General features: G+C 39.5%; 2 protein-coding genes across 4 annotated transcripts; one reads left to right on the top strand and one right to left on the bottom strand.

Annotated features, from left to right (window-relative positions):
- Positions 1-436: 436 nt before the first annotated feature.
- Positions 437-6,344, bottom strand: LOC108412960 (GTPase IMAP family member 4-like). Of its 3 annotated transcripts, none has more exons than XM_037537124.1 (5): positions 6,322-6,344; positions 3,280-3,341; positions 3,140-3,199; positions 3,005-3,058; positions 437-2,803 (listed from the first exon to the last, which is right to left on the bottom strand). In XM_037537124.1, coding segments are annotated over exons 2-5 (1,017 nt in total). In that variant the 5' UTR covers positions 3,281-3,341; positions 6,322-6,344; the 3' UTR covers positions 437-1,901. The 3 variants fall into 3 exon arrangements, with proteins under 3 accessions (XP_037393021.1, XP_037393012.1, XP_017540703.2); XM_037537115.1 differs by lacking the exon at positions 6,322-6,344 and adding an exon at positions 6,125-6,315; XM_017685214.2 differs by lacking the exons at positions 3,005-3,058; positions 6,322-6,344 and adding an exon at positions 6,125-6,315.
- Positions 6,345-15,324: 8,980 nt separating this feature from the next.
- Positions 15,325-26,325, top strand: LOC108442571 (MICAL-like protein 1). Its single transcript, XM_037542850.1, has 9 exons — positions 15,325-15,529; positions 16,382-16,497; positions 18,476-18,607; positions 19,729-19,855; positions 20,488-20,578; positions 20,754-20,827; positions 23,787-23,901; positions 24,694-24,740; positions 25,913-26,325. The coding sequence occupies exons 1-9, from the start codon at positions 15,325-15,327 to the stop codon at positions 26,053-26,055; spliced, it is 1,050 nt and encodes a 349-aa protein (XP_037398747.1). The 3' UTR covers positions 26,056-26,325.
- The last annotated feature ends 20 nt before the right edge of the window (positions 26,326-26,345 follow it).

The following is a 26,345-nucleotide window of genomic DNA, read 5'->3' on the forward strand; positions in this document are numbered from 1 at the left end:
TAACATTAATGATATACAAAGTAAACATGAATCTGTTTTATACAAATTCTAAGTAAAACCTTACTGAAATATGGTTTCTCAAATGTTGAAAATTTGTCTCATGACGAGCTGTTTTACATATGCAGAGCAAATATGAAACAGGATGGGGAAAAAAATCAGAGAAATGATAATGGAAAAGTATTATTTAATCTTACATCAACTGTGTAAATGTACATTCTGACTTATGGAGCTGTGTCTAATATTTCAGGGTTTTTGGTTGAATTCATATTAAATTTCAATTATGTTATTTTTAACACCACTTCCACCACATATATAAGCATATGCCTCCAAAAGGTGGGGAAGACAAAAACAAACAAACAAAATGTATACCGGTAATAAGGGACTGAAGGAGGAAGTCACAGGAGAAACAGAGGGGGTGAATGAACAGTTCTCTCACTCACTTGATCCAGAGCTACAGTTTATTATAACCACTAATAAACACAACGCTCAACAAGGTCAGGATCATCATAATCACAACATAACACATCTGATCAAAATAAACCAAGGTATCAGACATGAGGCAGGGCGTCACTAGACTGTAACAACATCAGGGGCTGAGCCCATGGTCAATTTTACAGGGTTTTACAGCCTTTCCTCTACATTCCAGTGCGCCTCTACTATAGACTGTAAAAAAATAAAAATAAAATTGCCAGTTCAAACAATAGAAAAGTATACATTTACCTAAAAAAACTATTAATATGTATTAAGATAATAAAATAAAATAGTATATGCACCATTTCATGGCCAACAATTAAAGAGCTGATGTTACAACAGTCAGTATACATAAGTTTATGTGTAGTGACATCATGGGGGAACATCCACCAGAAATAACAATTAAGGGCATTAAAGTTGAAAAGAGTAGGGATGGACTGGTTGTTTTGCCTTTATCCAACACACATAATATGATCAATGGAAAAAAGATGAAATGGTATTTGTGCCTAATACAGTAAGTGTACATTTAAATTTTGCTTAACCTTTTAGAATATTTTTGTGCAACAGGCATGTTTATCCTTTATTTGTTGTCTAGGTGGTTTTATCTGTGGTCAACTTATCAAAAAAATATGAAAATTTGGAGAATTATTTTTAGCTTTTTTAACCTAATGTAATTAACTGACAGGTTTAGCATTTCTTGAAGCAGATTTTACTGCTTTTCACGACTATGCAGTCGTTGCTCTGCTTACGCAGGGTGTGGGTCTGGTCATTCAGCCTCAGAGGCTGGGCGGTCAGGCCTGGCCTGGAGTTTTGCACTGCTGGCAAGACAAGGATCCCTCGGTCGAAGATAGGTAAGGCGCATAGCAGACTGTGTTGGCTGGTTCCTGTTGATGCTGGTTTCACTCGCGCTGCTTTTCTCAGGCAAGGCTCCTCCAAGGCTAAGCGTCAAAACCTTCCACTAGCCAAAAAGGTAGTTTCTATATCCTAACGAACGTGATGAGCAAATTCATGACTAACAGAAACAACCTAAACAAATAGAAAGTGAAACTTAAGTGCTTGTTTTCAGATCTGCCATTTGAACTTTTCACACCTAGGCTGCTTCTTGTTTTGTTTCAATGGAGTTAACTTTTCAACAACCTCAACAACAACCTGTAACTGTTGTATTGATATAAGTGAACACATCTTCCATAGGCAGAAAGAAGAATTATGTTCTGCTCACTCATGCCATTCCTTGGCAACCAAGAATTGCAGTATTTTCAATAATGCAGTGTACAAACTGCATAACTGCATAATAACTATTTTGTCCATGAAATATTTCACTGAAACAGCTTTATGCTGCAGAATACTGCAGTTATTTTTTTAATGGCTCTATGCTGTACATCCATGGATTTTACATATTATTTGGACTACTATTTAACTACCATGCCACCTCATATTATGTTTTTCAATCTACAAGATATCTCCGTTGTTATATTTTCACTAATTTCTGTTTGTTCTGCTTCCTCTCTAACACATTTACGCTTCCTATTATAAAAGCGTCTATATTCATTCAGCTCCTGCTCCTGAATTTTAATTAACTGCTTTAACTCTTGATTTGACGCTTCTAGATTTTCAACTTTTTCCAGGAAAATTCTTCTTTCTTCTTTGAATCTTTCTTCCAGTTCTTGCTTTTGCATCTTTAGCTTGTGCTCATACAGTATCTGTAACTCCTTCTCTTTGGCCTTTAACTTTCGGTCAACCTCCTGAAGCATGACGCTAGAGTAGTATTCACCCCCATTAAGTGCTAGCATATGTTCTACTTTATTCAGGAACTTTAGAACTTGAGTGCGATCATCCGTTTTATTGTTGTCAAAGACATGGTACCTTCTTCCACATAATTCTAAGAGCCTTTTAAGTTGCTTGGGTGCTTTTTCCAGATGTTCTTCAATGGCTCCTGGCAATTCATCACCATGTGTGAAGAGGATCATGGTGTACTTGTCAGCCTCCTCACCAAAAATGGCTCTAATCTTCTCTATAGCGAGGTGCTCCTCCATGGTGAATGGACCAAGCTGTATGACCAGGATAATGGCGTGGGGTCCTGGAGCTGTCATACTAATGCACTTACTGAGCTCCCTTTTCAGATCTCTCTCTGAAAATGTAGTATCAAAGAGACCCGGAGTGTCCACCAGAACCACCTGTGTCTCTGCCACCAATTCTGTTTCTTTCCAGCACTCTTTAGTGATGGATGATCCGCTTTTAGCCGCTTTGAATCCCATCCTGCCCAAGATGGTGTTTCCTGAGGAACTTTTGCCAGCTCCAGTCTTCCCCACCAAGACCATCCTTCTCATGGGCACTAGAGAAATAATTATAGATAAATTCAAATTAAGGGAAACCTATAGATGTTTTAAAATGACAAACATGTTTTTTCTACCTGTATACCTCACTACCCATGCTTCATGCCCATAATAATCTTACTTATAAACGTAAGGCCTAAGATTAGCACTGTGGATACAAGAACAGCCAAATCCTATGAAGGACACAGAAAATTCACTACTGTCCAGACGATCTATTTGAGGACTCCCTCTTGAAACTGTCTCCTCTTCTGACACTTGCAGAGCAAAGAAGTTAAGACAAAATCATATAAACAGCTATTTAAAAAATGCTCTATTATGATTTACAGCCTACTTACTGTTTGGGCGATGTATGTCAGGGCTATGTCTCCCTCTTGAAACAATTGCTTCTTCTGACACTTAAAAAGGAAAGAAAATCTATATAAAGTCAAATAATAATCTACTATTATGCTTTAATTAAGATATATAGCTCACTTACTGTTTAGCTAGCTGGTTAAAAACACTTCCACTTGGTCTTTTTCTATATATGATCAGCAACATCTGAAATAGAGAAACACAATATTAGAAAATGACATATTAAAAAATAAAACCAGCTAGAAAAAGTTACATCTATAGGCCTCATTCACCGACCATTCTTAAGAAGAAATTTCGACTTAAAACCGACTCACACAGGTTTTATGAAGATTCTGACAGTCACCACTGTTTTCTTGTTTGGAATTTGTCCTTAACTAAGAAAAGAAACACCTAACAACTAAGAAACACCCAAGATGAGAACACTTGTTTGGTTTAAGACCATGGCAGGAATCTGACATAGCCTTTTTTTAGGACCTCAGGAACAAATTTAAGAAAAAAATTAAGAAGATCTTGGTGAACGAGGCCCATTGTTCTTGTTTCACTTTGGTTAGGCCACTACACTCATAAAGTTGCAGCCATCAAAACAGTAAATGAATACTGACCAACTGCATGTTTTATTAAAAGGGAACCTATTATGCTAATTTTCCATGTCTAATTTTTTTGGGTCTACTGGAATAGATTTACATGCTTTAATGTTCCATACTGTACATCTATATCCTCTCCCAGTCAGAAACGCTCTGTGAGCACTTCTGTCTTTAAACCTGCCTCCCAATGAGCCCAGTGTACTCTGATCAGTCCGCTTGCCAATTTTGCTCTGATTGGTCAACCACCAGAGTGGTTCTGCCTCTACAAGTTCTGCCCCTGAACAACTTGTCCATTCCAGGAGTTCTTCTTTGTTACTTTTGCAATCAAAGTATAAACAATAATGGCAATGCAGTGTACATTTGTTTATATAACACAAACCAAGAGCAGGTAAACTGAAAAAAAGGGAGGGAGGGGGAAGTAGGGAGTGAGAAAATTCTCTCTCTCTAGGGTCTATCAAACAATATTCATAAATTAATCTTAGTAACCTTTCTTTTTGCATTTTTCTTTTTCATGCACTCTAAGGATCTGAAGTAGTACATGAGCTCTTAGTGGAATATACAGAAAGAAAAGGGGTTTCTCTGGGAGAGAGCTACTCCCTCTAACATGTACTTTGAGCTTTGTAACTTTGCAGACGATTTACACGCACAAAAAGCTGTATAACACACTAAAGGAACGAAAAACGGAAAAGCTTTATATGTCCCATTTTAAAACGAGGAACAAGCTTCTTAAAATTTTTACTACTAGTGCCTTGTGTCTTTGTTTCAAAATATTGTGATTATTGCATATTATTAGAGGTGGCAATATGGCAAAAATATCACGATACTGCAGTAAGATTATAAGAAACGGATAGAATAAAACTAAATCCATTTACCTGCTTTCTTTCCGAGTATACAACCACCCATATGTCCGGCTGGACACTGAAGGACGACTGACTGCTGAGCCCTCCTGCTACCCACTTCAGACCAGCTGCCCACGCCCCAGCTACCACCACCTGCCTTGGACGAGCTGCCCACCCTACGCTGATGTTCTCATAGACTCCTAGTTATTCCTAATACCAATATTACTGCTATTAATATTAGTAATATAATCACTTGTAGGTAGTTTGACCAGAGGAGGATGGGTCCCCCCTGGTGAGCCTGGTTCCTCCCAAGGTTTCTTCCTCAGTTCTGAGGGAGTTTTTCCTTGCCACTGTTGCCCCTGGCTTGCCCACCAGGGGGTTTCTGTACATTCTTACAGTCCTGTTGAAACTTTGTCTTTTCCGAAATTCTGTAAAGCTATACAAATAAATTTGATTTGATTTGATTTATTATAATAAGACATTTTCACAATATTGATTTTTTTTACATCTGATATGTGGGAACAGGCTAAAAAGAATCAACACAGCCACATTTAAAAACGGCATCAACATTTGTGTACAAAAGACTTCCATTCTACTCTTCACATACCGCACTGTGCTAAATCCAGTTAAACAGGACAAGTTGTGTATTGAAACATGCGGCTGGTCAGCGTTATAGAAGTGCTGATGATATCAACAATATGCTCAGAAAAGCACAAAGTGACATATTGGGATGTAATTTATCACAGTAATGATGGTCCAGTTCTACCTGTCATGTACCATGAAAATGTCTTTAATTATCGTACTGACTTTTTTTGCCATATTGCTCACACCTGATTTATACTATTAAACTATTTCTACAACACCATCAAAATCTACACTGGGCTGGAAAAAAAAAATCAGTCAATCAGTGATGTGTGTGTGTGTGTGTGTGTGTGTGTGTGTGTGTGTGTATGTGTGTGTGTACATCATCATTGCTCATGTTAAGTGTGACTCCTATACTAAAATGTTAAGGCTGTAATTTTGTGCATACATTAGACATAACTTTATTTTTTATTCAAAATTAGCAGGCAGTGATTAAAATACTACACTGTGTGCACTTAAGTTTTGATAATGGGCTATTAATGATGCAATTTAAATGTAAGCAGCATCCCACATTAGCTCTCCACCCCGTGAGACACCTCTTATTAAACAATATTAAACCTGTTGAAGAAATGCTAATATTTCAGGTAGATAAGCACCAGTTTAAACCACACGAATACCACTCGAGTTGGGAGTGTTAGACACACTCAGAAGGACTATTCTGATACTGATATTTGCTTAAAAAACTTAACGTTTCTGCTAAAAGAAAAAAAAAAGCCCACCACGACCACCAGTTTCTCCGTGCCGTTCAAATGGGAATAGATAACGTCCAGATTAAATGTTGGTGATCTCCAACGAATCTCAGAAGTCTCTGCCTTTCAAGCTTCGAGGGATCGAGGGCCAGAGCGGAACCTGGACACTGGCTAAGCGACAGTAAGGCTGGACAGTAAAGTACTGCAGTTCATACCGGTCACAGGAGACGCAGGACTTCGGTCTTCGAGAACACTCTTCTCCAAAAGCACACTTCAAACCCGATTAACGGTCTGATCATGGTCTAATTACTCGTCTTTGGGAAGGAGAACAAACTACTTCACTAACGTACTAGAGTCGTGCGTCTTTACGCCTCTGGGCCGCGACGCGCTCAGACCTTTATTTGTTACTTACATTTTCAAACCAGCTTCCTGGTATCGCACAGCGCTTAGTACGGATTTCATAATAATGCCTCGTTTCTTGGAAAATAATAGTTAACCATGATTAATGCTTTACATATAAATATGTTTACAGGAAAAGTCAAGTTAATAGACGATGTGCGTAATAATTGAGTGTAATAAATAACGCTGTAATAAATCAATAAGCGCTTTCTTTCTATTCTGAATGACATTTCACATTAAAAGTCAATGCGTGCAAATCACAGTACGCTTCCCTTTCCAGCGCATAAGGGACGGTACATAGTTGCTTATTTTAAATTCTACACACTTTTGGAGAAGTGATTTATAAGGTTAGAGGTATAGACACTATAATCAGTCAATATACATAACATGGCTTTTTTGCCTGTGTCAGACTACATATATATGCATGCGCAGTAAATGTAAATAGCATTATCCAGAGCGACTCACAAGAAGTGCTTTGTGTATACGCAAACTATCTTTGCTAGTTATAAATAGGGTAGAGAGAAAGTTAGTCCTGAGATCGGTTGTTGGCAGAAACTAAAGCCCATATTGACACCTAGAGAAACCAAAAGTTAAATGTTGTGCAATACATTTAAATAAGTGCAGCATAATACATTGAAGCCACATCTCCCTAAGGGTCCCAGCTCTCGTCAGGCAGAAGGCAGGATACACCCTGGACAGGTTGGCGGTCCGCAGGGCTGTATATATATAGATAGATAGATAGATAGATAGATAGATAGATAGATAGATAGATAGATAGATAGATAGATAGATAGATAGATAATATTACACCCTTTTTTAGATAATCAGTTTTGGATGATCTCCACTGCCAAAATTAGAAACTGCAGTGTTTGATTTTTGTCACATGCTGTTTTTTTCTGTATGTGACTAAAATCTAATGTTGCTGTTTCTAAGTTTTTTGGCTATTTTTTTCTTTTCCACACTGACCAGTCAACTACACTCGTGACATATTTTACACATGTAAACATATCTTTCATTCTGACTTTTTAAGGTGTCTGAGACAATACATAAAACCACACAAATTCTGATTAAACGTTTCAGAAACAGCATAACACAATGCAATATTAAAGGAAATTTAAATCAAGTCAAGTATGACAAGTAGCAGCACTTGCCCACCCATTTTTGCCAGTGGAGATAAATGTTTTATTTCCATGTAGGCAGAAATTGAAATTTAAAAATACTGCCTAATACACTCACAAAATGTTTTAGTGAGTCTTTTATTTTAAATACAGCACATCAAACAGTATCATACCATGCTTTTATGATTTTTACTAAAAATATAATGTACTGTTTTTCATTGCAAGGGCTCACTTGTGGGGCAGTTCAGGTCCTGTACGTTTTCACATGTAACACAGTTTTTTAAATTATGAAGATCCAATTTTATGTGAAGATTCACTCAATAAAAGCCTTAACTAGTTAATAAAATCATTAAATGTTGTCCCGCTTTACTTCACTCCTTTAAAAATGTATCATGAGTATTGCACTGCAGCTACAAATTTAAATGACTGTTTTGAATAGAAACCCAACACAAATGTTCATCTTACTAGTGACGTAGTCCTGGTAGAGTAAAACACTTTTCTGAAGTAGATGACTTTCAAATTAGTGAATGTGAGAACAAGAAGACTGACAAGAATGAAACCACGCATCTAGACCCACCGGATGTAGGGATACTCGTCTGTTCAGATCTGATAGACGCATGGGGCTTATTTAACAAGATAAACATATACTGTAAACAACTGCTGTAAGTTTTACAGTAAATATATAACATCATGTATTATAAAAGAACTGCATATTATTGTATTTTGCTATTATTAATAAGAGCTGCTGTCCAGTCTTAACAGTTTATTGTAGAATTTACAGCAAGTTCATGAACACACAAGGGCCTTTGTGTAACGCGGAGCGAGGAGGCGGACGCACACGCTGAGATAAGCGAGATTTATTAGGGGCAAATCCAGGGTCGTAGTCAGAACATTCCAGGGTCAGTGAGCCGACACGTACAGACTTAGGGTAAGACATCTCAAGAATTAACACAAACGAAGACCAGGTACAAAGACACAATACAAAGGTACAAAGGTACAAAGACTGGCAAACGGAAAGGGCAAACACAAGGCTTAAATACACGTAACAATGAGGGACAGGTGAATACAATCAGGGGCGGAGTTACAAGACCAAAACATGAGCACATGGACAGGACTGGGAGGAGCCAACCGTGACACTTTGGGGTGACTAATGCAGAGGTTGCAAACCTACTAAAGCAGAGGTTTGAATTAGGATTATGGCCATGGCTTGAAAAACTTAGTTTTGTTGTTCCTCAGGTAAACCTGTGCTAGATATATTTAAGATATACTTTTGCTAGATATATTTAAGTCATACTATAACCTGAAGGAGGGCGGCACGGTGGCGTGGTGGGTAGCGCTGTTGCCTCACAGCAAGGAGGGCCTGGGTTCGATTCCCTGGCCGGGCGACCAGGGTCCTCTCTGTGTGGAATTTGTATGTTCTCCCCGTGTCTGCGTGGGTTTCCTCCGGGTTCTCCGGTTTCCTTCCAAAGTCAGGCCAATTGGACATGCTAAATTGCCCCTGGGTGTGAGTGACTGTCTGTGTCTGTCTGTCTGTCTGCCCTGCGATGGACTGGCGACCTGTCTGGGGTGTATCCTGCCTTCCGCCCGAAGACTGCTGGGATAGGCTCCAGCACCCCCCCGCGACCCTGATGGAGAAGCGGCTTAGAAAATGGATGGATGGATATAACCTGAAGGTGTCTGCCCTGTGATGAACTGGCAGCTTCTCCAGGGTGTTTCCTGCCTTCTGCCCAATGACTGCTGTGATAGGCTCCAGCAAACCCCATACCTGTGTGTAATCTGAATGTATGATGTTGTTTTTATGTTTGTTGTAACACTGTAAGGACCATTTTTGAAACAAAACTGCATGTAGTTCAGTGTCCCTGTGGAAGCCCAGGAAGCCCACATAGTGGAGCTGTGGTTTATAAGCTTTAGTGGAGTAACACTTCACAGACAGAATTAGGTTTAAAATATGAAAAACTTGAATTGAATTGGTTATGTTATTTATTTTTTTACAACTGACTGGTAATATTGACACGCCATCCATATATGTTTCTTAGTTATAAGACTTTGTTTTTTTTAAATAAATGACAATAAGACTTCATTAAAGTTTACAGTTTATACGTTTTATAAGGGTCCATATTATTCTGTAACATATTTAATCTGAAACTGTAGCAGTAGTTTCTCTAGTTGTTGTATGGTGTTACCTTGATATTTGTCAATACTGGTTAGTTTTATTCTAGAAGCCAATGAAATGCTGGGGCTCAAAGGGAACAGACCCCTTGAGCACAGTCTGGTTATCTGTGAAGGTGCAACAGAAACTGTTCTGGCTCATTGAGAACCTCCACACTGTTTATGTGTAAAAGTGGTGTTATGTAATGGCGTGCAAGCCAAAGACATTGCCGCATTGTTTCAATTTGATCCTCCTTTAGAAATCAGGACTTGGGAAAAGGGACACCAGGGAAGCTTCAGAATGGAGATTGGTTCTGCTGAGGTCAAAAAGGTTGACTTTGTCCTAGAAGAAGTGTATGGTTTCAGTTCATGACTGAAAAATAGGTAACAGTGTTCTACATACATTATGAAATAAGATTATGAGTAGATGAATCAGGTGTGTTAGATTAGGTTTGAAAAGTCTTGCTTGTGATATGCAGGTCATTAGGCATCTTCCACAAACTCCAAAACACTTGACTGTAATATTCAGATGCTCCTGAAGATCTTGATTCATTGAGTCAGGTGTATTTTGGGTCAGAACTGAGGGAACATTTTCTGTTACTGACTATGTATTGAAAATGCACCTTGACCTGTTAGTTGTAGTTCATAAAGTGTGTTAGTTTTGGTGTTTATTGTATCTATCAGTGGTTAACTATGAGCAAACTATGAGCCCCTGATGTTTAAGTACATAGGACTTTTTCTCTCTGTCTTTGCTGCCCTTGATAGTTAATATGTTTTACTTATTATCTATTTCCTACGTTACTTTTCAGTGTGTAAAGAGATAATTAAAGTAAACTAAACAAGTTACTAAGTTTCAATGTTAATTGCACTACTCTATGAACATACTAAAATAATAGAGCAAGTTTTTATGTTCATTAATGTACTGTAAACTCCACTTGGCCGCCCATTAAAGTTTATGGATAAACATGAGCCATTTTAATGTTTCTCTCTTTGTTTGTGTCATTCTTGCACACAGCTATCCAAGACTCCAAAAGAAGTTAACACTTAAAAGTCAAAGCTGCTTTATTTCATAACATATACAAGAAATAATGTCATAAAAATCCTTTTTCACATCACTTGATATTTTCATGTATTCAGTGTTGGATTATTTCTTCAAGCAGTAAACTTAAATAGCAGTAGCACAATTACATGTAATATTATGAGGAGTGTCCATCACTTGAAATTCTTTTAATCCAGTGCTTTATATACTGTAATTATATTAATGACATTCAAAAATATTTCAAGGTCATTTGCAATGGACAGAAGTATCTTCTTTCAGCTCTGTCCATCTTCTTATTCACTTCTGCTTTTTAGATATTAGTAGGGCTGCTGACCTGGTTTGCCTTCTCTTTGAGTCCCTCCGTCCAAAGGTAATATATTAGGCCCTAAACTAAACGACTTCCTGCTAGTTATGAATTTTAACAACTTTTTTCGTCTTATTTTAAATCAAAGTTCCATATGTCTTTTTGTTATGTAATTAAATATTTTGTGTCTGTATATCTTCAAAGCAAGTTATTAAACCAGGCCCCAAATGCAAGTCCTCCTTGTTTAGCCCTACGTCTAACCCTTACATAAGGATGTTTGAACAAGACAGATTTAATTGCTCAGATATGATCATCTCTGAATGATTTTCAGTTAACTCAACACCTTTTCTTAAAACGCAAGTCACTGTAACTAATCTTTGTGGTGGTATGTTTTTTTTTCTATTAAACGTCTGGACAAGTACAAGGTCTTTTTACTTTGAAGCACGTTTTCTTCAGTTAATATGTTGCGCCCTGCCCTCTATTGGACACTTATGATGCAAAAGTTAAAATCAGTTCCTCTAGTCTACAGTTACACCAGACAGTCCCGATCCCAGTCCTGGTGAGCTGAGCCTAAGCACATTTTTGTGCTTTTTCTCATAGCACACCTGATTCAATTCGTTTACTCATGAACAAGCTGTGTGGTCATGTTCAGGTGCGCAGAGCAGAGAAACCATAAAAATGTGCAGAGCATAGGCTCACAGGCCAGGAACCACTGAGTTACACTCTGTCAGTCTGGAGACTGATGGATTATTAATAAATCACTGTAAATAATTCTGTAAAGAATAAATCTAACTTTTTGTACACCAGCAGGAATCATCCACATCTATAATTTTGCAATTTAAATTTTTGATGGTTTAATTTTCATGGTTAAATTGCATGAATAATTTCAATGATTAAAAGATATGTCCATACCAAAGGGCTTAATTTTTACAGTTATTACTAATCTTTATCTATATCTGTATTATGTAATGTATTTGTGTTAAATTCAACTTCTCAGAAGGAATGGATCACATTCAGCATTAAAAATATTTGTATTAAAATGTCCAATAACATACAGTTTGTCACAAAAATATTTGCAAGCACTTTGTGTGTGCATCACCCTGAGAGTACCAACATACTTTCTCATAATGACAAGATCATAATTATGATATATCATCTCATAATAATGATGAACACTGACACTTCTGACACCAATGACTGCATGGTTTTTATGGCAGATTAGCACAAACCTGTAGTTAACATATATAGCAGTTCTGTGATTTTAAGTGTAAGCAAGAACAAAAGCATTAATTATATTATGATAATAAACATGTAGGCCTGTCACAATCATTACATTTTAGCTGACAGTTCGTTGCCAAAGACTGCAATTAACCAATTATCTTTGGGCTTTTTTATGTTGTATGAAAATTTTACAGTACAAGCTTAAGGTGGCAAAGTGGCTTTCAGATGTCTTGCTTTGTCCCCACAGCTGACGTTTTTGTTAGACCCATGATGTGTCCATAACTTTATAGGATAAAAACTCACCCAGTTCAAATTATGTTTGTGGTGATGCAAACGTGCAATTGTGAAAGTTGACAACAGCCAAAAATAATTGTTCTCAGCCTTAAAAAAAGCTCAAATAATTGTGATCTGGCAACTAGATAATAATTGTGCAATCATTGATCTTATAACAATCATTACATGTATCTGAAAGTGCATTATAGAGTTAATAACATGGTCATAGAACCAGAGGTGGGAACAAGACATTAAGTTACAAGTAACAAGTAAGTCTCAAGTCTTGACACTCAAGGCTCAAGTCAGTACAGGTGAGTCTCAAGTCAAGTGCCAAACCAACAGTCCTAATTCTTGAGTTATAAACAAGTCAGTATGTAGTCTTCAGCTAATTTAAGGCCATAACACTGAGTAGTGGTAACAATACTGTAGCCTTTTAATGAGAGAATGTTAGTGGTTGCCAATACTGTAACCTTTTAATGACAGGATGTTCCGGCTATATATAATTTTTTTACCCTTCCAACTAAAATACAAAATCCACGCTATACAGATAACCCTGACAGGCATACTGTATACTGTACATATATATATATATATATATATATATATATATATATATATATATATATATATATATATTTATATATACATTTACATTATGACGTTGCTGTATATCAGATTTACGGCAGGAATTTAATCTATTCACGTCAAAGGAACCAACAGTGTAACAGTCTGCAGTTAGACTCTCTCCACGTTTCCTCCATTTTGAGTTATAAAGCTGAATTCCGAGTCAAAGTCCGAGTTGTTGGTGTAGAAGTCAAAGCGGAGTCACAAGTCCTTCTCAATTTTCTTGAGTCGAGTCTCAAGTCATGAAATCTGTGACTACAATCAGATACGAGTCCAAGTCATATGAGTCCACACCTCTGAATAGAATCTGTGATATTTATTTATACGTGGTATATATTGTGAAAACAATAAAATGTTTAAATAGCAGAAATAAAAATTAGCAAAAATATTCACTAGGTGAATCTTCAAAGAACTAGAGTTGGTGCTAAAAAGGTGCTGGACTTGAACTGGCTGCACTGTGAAAGAGAGTTTTGTGACTTTAAGACCCTCACCATGACACTGAGTGAAATGACAGAAGAGTAAGCGGCTGTGTTTACAGCTCCCTGCCTGCCTCCTTTCAAACGCTATTTACAGCCTTCTACACATTATCAACTACAAGAACAACACACTGGTGAGTAACGTTACTGAAGGTGTGTTTACAGTCAGAAGTAGCACTGAATTTCCATTCATTTTGTTCAGACCAGTCAGTTCAGTTCAGCAGCTGATATTCTGATCATGTCTACTCTGTTATGTAAATTATAAATTAAAAGAGATTTTTTAAAAGGGTACACGTTTACCCTCAGATTTCTCTCTTTGTTTGACCTCCCTATGCCCCACCCATGATTTTTTCATTTTTTGTTAGCTACTGTTGCTAGAATAGACAAATTTCTTATACTGTTTTGTACTGGAATATTGAGTGATGCATTGTTTGATAAAGCAATGAGCAGATGAGCCGTGGCCCATGTGTGTGTGTGTGTGTGTGTGTGTACACGCACACACACACACACACACACACACACACACACACACACACACACACACACACACACACACACACAAGCTGCCAGACACATATATATGTATATAAGTGGTGCGGTGTGTAGTGCTGTCACCTCATAGCAAGGAGGTGCCTGGGTTTGATTCACCGGCCGAGCGACCAGAGTCCTCTCTGTGTTTGCATGTTCTCCCAGTGTCTGCGTGGGGTTCCTCCGTTTTTTTCCCACAGTCCAAAGACATGAAGTTAGGCCAATTGGACATGCTGCATTGCCCCTAGGTGTGAGTGTGTGTGTGATTGTGTATGTCTGTCTGACCTGTCGACCTGTCCAGGGTGTATCCTGCCTTCTGCCCGATGACAGCTGGGATAGGCTTCAGCACCGAATGGAGGATAAACCTGCAGGTCATTCTCAGACTGATGGAAGAGCTGGTTTCTCTCCGTGCTCAGAAAGGGAAGCAGGAGAACGACCAAAACCTCCACCCAGGAGACGGCACTCCAGAGCTAAACACTGTCCCTCTGACAACTGTAAGGTTCCTGCAGTTTCTTTGGTTACTTTAGTAACAAAAAAACAGTGGTGTAGCAATTTACAGAAATCAGGAACTGATTTGATTCAATACAGTGGTGTCACGATTCAATGCATTTTTCATTATAACAAAAACAAGCAGTGGCTTCTAGTTAACGCTCTAACCACAAGATAATGCTAGCCTCACTAACACACTAGCTATAACCTAACATGCCAGTCATGATATAGTGATACAATATAATACAATATGCTGTGATACAATTAAATACAGTACAATACATTGTATTTTACCTTCCCTTAAACGCAAAGGTCATATGCCATAGTGAATTACATTGTTACTGTGATTTGGTCACAGTAGATTATCACAAACTGAGATGTGCAGGCTTGGACCTGTCAGTGTTGGCTGTCTGAATATTATTCATTATGTAAAAAACTATGTAATTAATTGTGAATTTACATAATTACATTTAAATAATTAGCAGTAGCAGCAGCAAAACAACACAACTACCTCTGAGTTATTGTTGTATTGATGTCAAATCCATGACCCAAGGGGCATTAAAATCATGGCAGACACATGCAAAAATTTTAAATCCACTACCCACAAAAGTACTTTAATAGAATTAAAGTGTCACTTTAATTCTGTTTTTGTTGTTGTTTGCAGTTGGACTTTGACCTTACTGTTTTTTTCCTCTTTATCTTTTTTGTTTTCATCACACTCTCTCTCTCTTCATCTCACGCATGTAAACACACGCCAGCCTCTAGTGAAAGTTATAGGCCCAGAGATCATCCATGGATGGAACTAATCCAGCCTGGCCCCTGGGCCAAATTACCCCCGGCTCCTCCTCCTGTTCCGACCACTCACCCTGCTTCTATCCCTTCCCTCAGCCAGCTGTGGCTCAGCCACTGGACCACCCCATCCAACCCCTTTGAGGAAGAAAAAGAGGAAGATGAAGGCCCCAAAAATGATGGGACATTTAAGGCATGCATCATGAGGTCCAGTCAGTCATGGTGCAGTGCTACTCAGCTAGCAGATGCTGCTTCAGTTAATTCCAAATGTGCCACTGGAATAGTTAAATTTCCAGAGGTCTCAAGATTAAAAATTCATGGTGTTCTTGATTCTCACGAGTTTGCATTAGGCAGCCTTAGTCTAAATGATTCAGAAGCTTCTAGACTGGGTGATGTTAGTGTTGCTGATTCTGAACTACTTAATGAAGATGCTAGTGCTAATGTTTGTGAAGTGTCTAGGACTAATAGATATCTAAGTACTCAAGATGGAGGGATAAGTACTGATGATTCTGAAGACTCCAAGCCAGATGAGGGTTTAATTGCTAATTTAGAAGTGCTGTCTTTAGGTCCTGCTGCTGTATCTTCTGAAGATGTTTGTGCTGCAACCCAAACCCATAGCTTACTTGATTCACCACTAGAACTTCGTCCTCTGAATGAAAAGCGTTCATGTTTAGCAGACTCCTTGAGTAAGGTCGAACCCTGCTCTGCTCAGACTGAGTGCAGTGTGGCTGATGTTAGCAGTGTAGCAGACTTCAGCTGGGTGGCTAACGTATCCCAGGCATGCAGCTGCCCTACTGTGTCAGGTTTCCCTGAGAATGCTAGTTTACTCAGTGTTCCTGATTTAGCTCCAGAGACATGTGACCCAGCAGAGGCGAAATTAGAATCAGCAGTAGTTTTACAACAGTCAGAAATAGCATCTAGTTCACACTTAGCAGCCAGTGAAAGGCTAAAAACAAACCAAACTCAACAGCACAGCCTCCCTCAGTGTAGCCCTGAGTTAGCAAACGCTTCATCCAATCACAAGCCTTGTAGTATTGATAATCCCGCCTCATCACATCTCCCAGCCAATGGGGTGAGAGCAAGCTATCCACTGTCTCAGGCATCCTCCAGTGAGAAGAGATGTTCAGCTTCATCATTATCATCATCATTACCATCAATACCACCACCTACTAAAACGAAGGTAAGCACATTTTAAGGAAACACCCTGATTTTGACATCAGTTAGCAACAAAAAGCAGTTGACACTTTTACAACTAAAGTTGTCTTTAGTTCTGATGTACAGCTACTAGGCCAATGTAGCTACCAAGTATCGGAAGCTTATGCCCACCATATAGTGTGGTGCAAACTGCATGTCTAAATCATCACACACTTGCTGCAGACCTTGTCATCACACTTGTCTTTAACAATTCACATTTTTTAGCCAAATATATTGTCATATATACTTGTTGCATAGAGGCTAGACATTAGTCTCTTACTGTATATGCTGCTTTATAAACGTAGCACAAAAAGTAAGGAAATTTGTGTTTGGTAGATTATTACTTTGTTGTAGTGATGCTTCTTGGCAATAAATCTTATACAGTTGGAAAGCCTGTTAGTTTCCCTTTTAAATGGTGCCACATTTGTAAGGAACATGCATTTGTGGGATGAGCAGCAGAGCTGAGTATGTGGGTTGTGCCCATGAAAAATTTGCCAAATCTTCTCTGCCATTGCCAAACAGCTTATTTTGCTGTTGCTATTGACACTTGTTTTGACCTTCCGGTACCCCCAGTACCCACCTGTGAGCATGGGCACTGCTACAGTGGTCAGTAGGTGTCTGCTCCAAGAATCGGCATGCCACGTTTGACTGATCTGCATAGGGCCCCTGTGATAGGGCAACTGCAAGCTGGAGTTGCGGCATTATTTGGAGTGAGCCCTAGTACCATATATGGGGGGATGTCAGAGACAGAGAAGTGGGCGTCCTAAGAAGATGACACCCAAAGAGATCGTTTCCTCACCCTGTCAGTACTTGGGTACCGTGGGCTGTCTTCTACAGATTTGCAGTCAAGGTTTGCAGGACGATATGGCCGACGGCTCTCTGTCCAGACAATCCAGAACAGACTGCACACAGCCAATCTCCGGTCTCATCGGGTTGCCAGGAGGCCTGACATGACTGCCCTTCACCATCAGGCCTGTTTGCGCTGGTGTTGGCAACATGTGCTCTGGAACCTGAACATGTGGAGGAACGTTATGTTCAGCAATGAGTCCAAATTCTGCCTATGGCACTTGGTTCGTAGGGTTAAAGTGTGGAGAACATGCGGAGAACGCTATGCTGATTGCTGCACCGATAGAGTAACATCTTTTGGTGGAGACAGCGTGATGGTGTGAGGTGGCATCTCCCTCACTAGAAAAAAGAGGCTTGTCATCACTGGAGGCAATCTCAATGCAGAGAGATATCGAGATGAAATTCTGCAACCAGTGGCAATCCCATATCTCCACAGTCTGGGACCAAACTCTATCCTCCAAGATGACAACCCTTGCCCCCACAGAGAGGGGTTTATCAGAGACTACCTCCAGAGTTTGGGAGTGTAGAGGATGGAATAGCCTGCCAGCAGTCCTGACCTCAACCCCAATGAACACTTATGGGATCAGCTTGGGCGAGCTGTTTGTGTCAGAGTGACCAACACAACCACGTTGGCTGACTTGCGACAAATGTTGGTTGAAGAATGGGATGCCATCCCACAGCAGAGTGTGACCAGGCTGGTGACCAGCATTATTGGGAGGTGACCGGCTGTTGTGGCTGTGTATGGTTCTTCCACACGCTACTGAGGCTCCCGTTTGTTAAATGAATGAATTGTTAAATTACCAATATGACTGGTTTCTATTTAAACTTCAGTCATCCAGTCCATCAAACACCAAATGAGTCAATGGCAGAATAAGCTCATTGGCATTAGCAAAGAGGATTTGGCAAATTTTCATGGGCGCAACCCACATACTCAGCTTTACTGCTCATCCCACAAAAGCATGTTCCTTACAAATGTGGCACCATTTAAAAGGGAAATTAACAGGCTTTCCAACGGTATAAGATTTATTGCCAAGAAGCATTGTTACAACAAAGTAATAATCTACCAAACACAAATTTCTAAGTTTATATTCATTCTTGTCTGTCCAATGTCTCATTAGCAGAAGAGTTGTCAAGAAAACCCCTTCAACCGTAAAGCTCCGCCCACTGACTCTTTCAGTCACAGTACTACAATTCCCACTAGCACTCAAGCCAGTGCTCCAGACCATGGCTTCCCTCTCATTAGGAGGAAGGTGAGAAATGTATGTTCTGAAAACACAAGTGACAATTTGTCATCAATAAAGACAGCAACAACAGTTTCTCTGATTTTTTGTAGATAGGCTGCATAACAATTTGCATAAAAGTGCTGCCAACACTTAATTTAAGCTGATTTCTCCATTCTTAGTATTATGTAAAAAGAGGCGAGACGCTAAAGATAAACGGAGTGCACCTAATGGGTTTTTTTTTTGATGTTTGATATGTTTGATAAGGTCAGTTGGTGAGAACCAATTTCCTCAGCCAAACAGCTGAGCAGATTTCCAAATATCCAGTACTGAATGACTTTTGATTACTGAAAACTATTGATTATTTTTGCATTATGCTCTTGTACTTTCATAAAATTAAAAGATGTTCTTGCATGAATAACTAGAAATATTTTTAACAGTTTTAGCTATTTAGCCATGTTCACTTGCATTCATTGAGGCATCCACTAGTGTTTTGTAGGCTTGTATTTGGTATAATGGGTTGAATAGGAAAAGGGCTATACAGCCTTACATGCTTAAAAATTGTGGTCCATTTCTGGATCACAGTAGGATGTAGAATGATAATTTGAGATGGTGTTAATTTGAATTATGAGATCAGTCCATAAATGTGTAGAACTGGGGTACTCTGGAATTAGGGTTGGGTAACACTGCTGTACAGGTTGTACAGGCTGTACAGGACCTTACAGATATAACTGTGTGTGTGTGTGTGTGTGTGTGTGTGTGTGTGTGTGTGTGTGTGTGTGTGAGTGTGTGTGTGTGTGTGTGTGTGTGTGTGTGTGTTGTCAGATTAGACAGATTTTCCAACAAATCTAGCCCAGGTGCAAAAGTAAAGAGCACAACAGGACAGACTGGTATTTTTTAGAAAAAATACAGTTTTTATTGATACATGGTTTTATTACAATGAAACCAAATGTCTTAAAGGAATGCCAAAATCACATCAACACATTTCATCCATTACCTTATTTGTTGTCGATCAGCCAAGACATTTTGAGAGTTTGATATCTGAAGTTTGCTTCAGACTGGAATATAACACTAGTCTTTATGCTCTATGAGGTTGCATTAAGTTGTGTTTGTATTTATTTAAATGCAGTAAACCATGCTGTGTGTATCAGGTTCAGGAAGAAGGTTATATGCATGAAGAGGATCTGCAGAGGCAGCAGGGGGCACTGGAGGACAGACTGCAGGAGCTAGAGAGGCGAGGAGAGGAGCTGGAAAAGAAGATTCACAACTGCACGCTTGGTCTGGTTCATGCTGCCCATTTTAGAAATCATTTAACATTTTTTAACAAAGAACTAATTCATTTGGCCTGGCTGCTTCCCATATCTGGATTCTGCTGCTTCATTGTCACTCCAAAAACTCATTTAACACACTTCAGTTTTAGTTTTTAGTATTATAGTGATTATCTTGTCAGAAACCAAGCCGTAATTTCCACTTGGATTTGAATATTGTTACTTTCTTGGTGATAAATTAAGATGCTAAATTATGTTCAGCTGAGATGCAGCTATACTCTAAGATTTCTCCATCTCTTGAGTATTTAAGATATGATCTTTCCTAGTACTATTTCCTATTTCTTTTTCTTAGTACTACTGATTCTACTATATACTATTTCATTACTACTATTTAGTTTTAAGAAATTGTTTTTCACTGCTAGTTTTCATTTAGTCATAATTTTTATGAATGATAATAATGCTGGAATTTGTGTGTGTGTGTGTGTGTGTGTGTGTGTGTGTGTGTAATTGGTAAAGTGGAAAAGTCACTGCCTCACTCATCCTTCAACTGTAATGTGTATAATGTACTAGTGAGCACTAAAGTTAGAAGATGTGTTTCTCTTGTATAAGTAAATAAATTCAGTATGTAAATATGTGATGTAGGTAAGCAGGAGGAAGAGCTGTTGGTGGATTGGTTCACCCTCATACACGAGAAACACACGCTGGTGCGCAGAGACGCTGAACTAGTATATATGTGAGTACACACACACACACACACACACACACACACACACACACACACTCACACACACACACACTCACACACTCACATCAGTACAAAGCTGCCCGGTGGTGCATTCATAACATTATCACAGAAAAAAACAGTTTGTATAAATATTGTTTTGTGTGTGTGTGTGTGTGTGCTACAGTTTGAAGCAGCAGGAGTTGGAGCAGACGCAGGCAGATGTTGAGTTTCAACTCAGGAGCCTCCTTAACAAACCAGGTAACAACACACACACACACACACATACACATACACACACACATACACACATTTTTGTCTAGTCATGCGTAAACCAATGACTATGCCAATAACAGTTACACAACAGTACAGAGTACTTTATAGTTTTGTGCTCTATTTAAGTCAAATGCTACAAGCTGTTTCAGCAGTATTTACTACTACTTACTAGTGATTTCAAATGTCCATCCATCCATCCATCCATCCATCGTCATCCGCTTATCCGAGTCCGGGTCGCGGGGGCAGCAGCCTAAGCAAAGAGGCCCAGGCCTCCCTCTCCTATGAGCTATGAGTAAGCCCACTCCTGCCCGACGCCTCTCGCCCTGGACAACGCCAGAATGGAATAAAGTTCAACCCCTATCGAGAGAGTCTGCTCCAGAGCCCCTGCCATGTGTTGAGGTGAGCCCAACTATATCTAGTTGGTATCTCTCAGCCTCATACACTAGCTCAGGCTCTTTCCCTGATAGAGAGGTCACGTTCCATGTTCCAAGAGCCAGTTTCAGTAGCCGAGGATCGGAACGCCAAGGCCCCCACCTTCGGCCGCCACCCGATCCACATTGCACCAGACCCCCATAAGCACCTCTCCCACAGGTGCTGGGTCCATGGGAGAGTGGTCCCATGTAGTTCTTTCAGGCTGAGCCTGGCCAGGACCCATGGGTAAAGGTCCTGCCACCAGGTGCTCGCCGTGGATCCCTCCCCCAGGCCTGGCTCCAGGGTGAGGCCCCGGTAACCATAATCTGGGTGAGGGAAACTGGGTCCTGATGGTCTCCGTCATATGGGTTTTTTGGATCATGCTTTATCTGTCCAATCACCTAGGACCTGTTTGCCTTGGGAGACCCTACTAGGAGCTTTCGCCCCTGACAACATAGCTCCTAGGATCATGTAGGCACACAAACCTCTCCACCACGGTAAGGTGGTGATCCAAGGAGAGGATTTCAAATGTGTTTAACGTAAACTTGGCTCTCTCCCCATTCGCAACAAGTGAGGCCTATAATTGGAAATAATTGCCAAGGGTTATTTTTGCTGACTAGCACAGCATATTGAAGTTGAAATTAAACAAAAAGTTCAGACTTTCATATGAAGGTATCTACAGTGGGTTGCAAAAGTATTCAGCCCCCTTGAACTTTTCAACCTTTTGCCACATTTCAGGCTTCAAACATAAAGATATGAAATTGACATTTTTTGTGAAGAGTCAACAACAAGTGGGACACAATCGTGAAGTGGAACGAAATTTGTTGGATATTTTAAACTTTTTTTAGAAATAAAAAACTGAAAAGTGGGGCGTGCAATATTATTCAGCCCCCTTGCTTTAATACTTTGTAGCGCCACCTTTTGCTGTGATTACAGCTGCAAGTGGCTTGGGGTACGTCTCTCTCAGTCTTGCACATCGAGAGACTGAAATTTTTGCCCATTCTTCCTTGCAAAACAGCTCGAGCTCAGTGAAGTTGGATGGAGAGCGTTTGTGAACAGCAGTTTTCAGCTCTTTCCACAGATTCTCGATTGGATTCAGGTCTGGACTTTGACTTGGCCATTCTAACACCTGGATACGTTTATTTGTGAACCATTCCATTGTAGATGTTGCTTTATGTTTTGGATCATTGTCTTGTTGGAAGATAAATCTCCGTCCCAGTCTCAGGTCTTTTGCAGACTCCAACAGGTTTTCTTCCAGAATGGTCCTGTATTTGGCTCCATCCATCTTCCCATCAATATTAACCATCTTCCCTGTCCCTGCTGAAGAAAAGCAGGCCCAAACCATGATGCTGCCACCACCATGTTTGACAGTGGGGATGGTGTGTTCAGGGTGATGAGCTGTATTGCTTTTACGCCAAACATAAGTTCGATTTTGGTTTCATCTGACCAGAGCACCTTCTTCCACATGTTTGGTGTGTCTCCCAGGTGGCTTGTGGCAAACATTAAATGAGACTTTTTATGGATATCTTTGAGAAATGGCTTTTTCTTGCCACTCTTCCATAAAGCCCAGATTTGTGCAGTGTACCACTGATCGTTGTCCTATGGACAAAGTCTCCCACCTCAGCTGTAGATCTCTGCAGTTCATCCAGAGTGATCATGGGCCTCTTGGCTGCATCTATGATCAGTCTTCTCCTTGTTTGAGCTGAAAGTTTAGAGGGACGGCCGGGTCTTGGTAGATTTGCAGTGGTCTGATGCTCCTTCCATTTCAATATGATCGCTTGCACAGTGCTCCTTGAGATGTTTAAAGCTTGGGAAATCTTTTTCTATCCAAATCCGGCTTTAAACCTCTCCACAACAGTATCTCGGACCTGCCTGGTGTGTTCCTTGGTCTTCATGATGCTCTCTGCGCTTTAAACAGAACTCTGAGACTATCACAGAGCAGGTGCATTTATACGGAGACTTGATTACACACAGGTGGATTCTATTTATCATCATCAGTCTTTTAGGTCAACATTGGATCATTCAGAGATCCTCACTGAACTTCTGGAGTGAGTTTGCTGCACTGAAAGTAAAGGGGCTGAATAATATTGCACGCCCCACTTTTCAGTTTTTTATTTCTAAAAAAAGTTTAAAATATCCAATAAATTTCGTTCCACTTCACAATTGTGTCCCACTTGTTGTTGATTCTTCACAAAAAATTACAATTTCATATCTTTATGTTTGAAGCCTGAAATGTGGCAAAAGGTTGAAAAGTTCAAGGGGGCTGAATACTTTTGCAACCCACTGTACATCCAAATGATTGCTATCACAGTATATTACGGTTTATTGTCCGTCTGCACTGTGAAGTTTTGGGTTTTGAAGCATTTCCAGACTCCTCTTTTCCCTATTATGTTATAAACAGTAGTAGTAGCATGTCTTGGCTGATTTAATACATCTGATTTGGGGTAAGAGGGGGAGACTGGGTAAATTTGAGTTTTGGCTGAAGTTTTGCTTTCAGCACTCTTCTCATCCCCTGTTTGTGTGCATGTGTTAGAGCAAGAATGGACCCGGGATGATGAGATCAGAGAGCAGAAGTTGACCTTTGAGCTTGTGGCCATCATTGAGCAGCGGGATGACATCATCAGCAGCCAGGAGAAAGACAGACAGAGGTCAGAAACATCATCACAAGGCCAGTGCAAAATGATGCATTTGTGCTGCATTTCACACGAGAGCCGTGTCTCATTTCTGATTTTGATGGTCAGAGGGGTGTGACCTCTTATCCTGTAATCCAGGGAATTTGTTTATTAACTCAGCTTGTCATTGAGCTGCGTAATGATTGCGATCTGAATTGAGTCAATGTAGAACAGCCAGTTAACTCATTTATATAAAGAGTATGGGACTCAGTAATTCAAGCAAATGTACACATTGTATAAAAAATAAAACAGGTGACTATTTTCATGCATTTTGGATTTGCACACCAGTCCAATGTCTTTGAGAAAAATATTATCTCAAAATTGTCCCTATATCTGGGGAGCAGCATTCCAATGTCACCCTCCCTATGCCTCTTAGGTCTTTCAGAAGTAAAATCATGAGTCAAAGATACAGTTCCATTACTTCTAACATTAACTATAGCAAAAAAGTAATAATACTGAAAAAATATTTCTTTAACACTCAGCAACACACATGCACTACAGCGATATGCAGATCAATAATCAGGTTTATGAAACGTGTAAAAGTTTAAATGAAATTTTGTGCTAAAATTAAAATTTTATTAATTTTACTGCATTTGTAATATTTCTCTTTAATGCTAGTCCAGGTAGATGTAATTCCAGTTTCAACAGATAAATATATGAAAAATATCAAATATCTGCGTTGGCCCAAATGAATAAAATCATAGATTGTGGTATTTTGATGTTTTATTATTGTTGCTGCTGTTGTTGTTGTGTCTCTGTGTGTGTTAGGGAGCAGGAGGAGGATGATTTGCTGGATGCTGTAATCAAAAAGAGAGGTGAGAGATTTGTTTACATGCACACACTGCAATGTTTCAGTGCTTCTGCTGTTATCTATTTGTCTCACTTATATATCACAAAGGGAATATATGACACCAAATTTTCAAAATTTCTATATAATTAAATGGTTAAAGTGACCTGTCCAAGGTGTATCCTGCTCCGCCCAATAACCGCTGGCATAGACTCCAGCTCCCCCGTGACCTAGAAGGATAAGCAGTTTAGAAAATGTCTGTGAGTGTGTAAATGGTTAAAGTATAAAGTCATTTAGGTTTGGTGTGAAAAGCTCAGATCTAGTTAAACACATAGAGTCAGAATTGTTCACAGTGGTGGTGACAGGAACCAGACATCTGAAGTGTTTAATGCCATGAAAGCTCCATCACAGCAATTTATTGCATAAAATGGTTATGAATGCACTTCCTTATGCCTGGGACATTGTCGCCAAAGATCCACCATTACCACTATTTACTACTATTTTACCTCTATCCATACTACATATGAAAACTCAGAAGACATGTAGGTTGTAGGTTGTTCCTGTTTAATGAATCATTTTACATCAGCCCACTCTGAATCACTTTGTTTACACTTTCTTAACAGTTGAATCATGCACTGATTTTTAAAATCAATTGAACTCCCCTCTAAGCAGTGTTTGACGTGAGCATCTCATTTGGCTCCTCATGAATCTGCTTGAGAGAACGCCAATAGTGTGTAAAGCTACATCAAGGCAAAGAGGGACTTCTGAACTCTCTAAAATAGAAGATATTTTGGTTTCGGGTAGCACTTTTCGGTGACCGAATAATTCCATATGTGTTATTTCATAGTTTTAGTGATTATTTTAAAAATGGAAAACGTTATACAAAGTTACAGTCATGCTTATGGCATACTTTTGGGCTCTGCTTCAATTTTGTCTCCAAAGTAACACAGAGTCTCCAGTGGATTGATGTTATGTTGTCATTAATTAAAACCTGCCTGATGCCTAGACATCACAGTGGATCGTACTGGGCTAAGCATGTATTAATCTATCTGAGAGGAGGAGATGCTTCATATTGGTTTGCCTTAAACTTCAGTTAGAAAAAGGTAAACCTCAGTTACAGTGACATCTAGTGGCAGATTTCAGTGTGATTTCTAAATGACAGCAGTTGGTGTTTAGCTCATTCTCTCTCTGTCTCTCCAGACTTCTACAGACAGGTCAGACCCCAGCTGTTGAGTTTTGGGCGCAAACTGAAGCCTCTACGAGTGCTGAAGATCTTGAAGGCACTGAAAGCTCGAGGCTCTAACAGGAAGGAGAAAAGGAGCAGCTCCATCAGCCTGAGCTGAGCACTGAACTGTTACTGAGCAGTAATGATGTGAAGATCTGTGGAAATGTAGAGGGATTTGTCTGAAATCTACACTGTGGAAAAGTCTGATTTTCTGCCAGTAAGACAAAGAATTTGAATAAAAACACTGCAGGTCACCTTTAGTGTAAATTACAGTGTCTCTCTGAAGCTGTATGAGTTCAGAGGAATCATACAGCGGTTTACAAATGAAAGTCACCATTCACATCAAAGCATGCATCTTTAGTAATAAAAGGATTTCTCCTGAATGTCATTGTTTGTGGATTCAGTGAA

This window comes from Pygocentrus nattereri, chromosome 1, assembly GCF_015220715.1.
Source record: "Pygocentrus nattereri isolate fPygNat1 chromosome 1, fPygNat1.pri, whole genome shotgun sequence".
NCBI classification, from domain to species: Eukaryota; Metazoa; Chordata; class Actinopteri; order Characiformes; family Serrasalmidae; genus Pygocentrus; species Pygocentrus nattereri.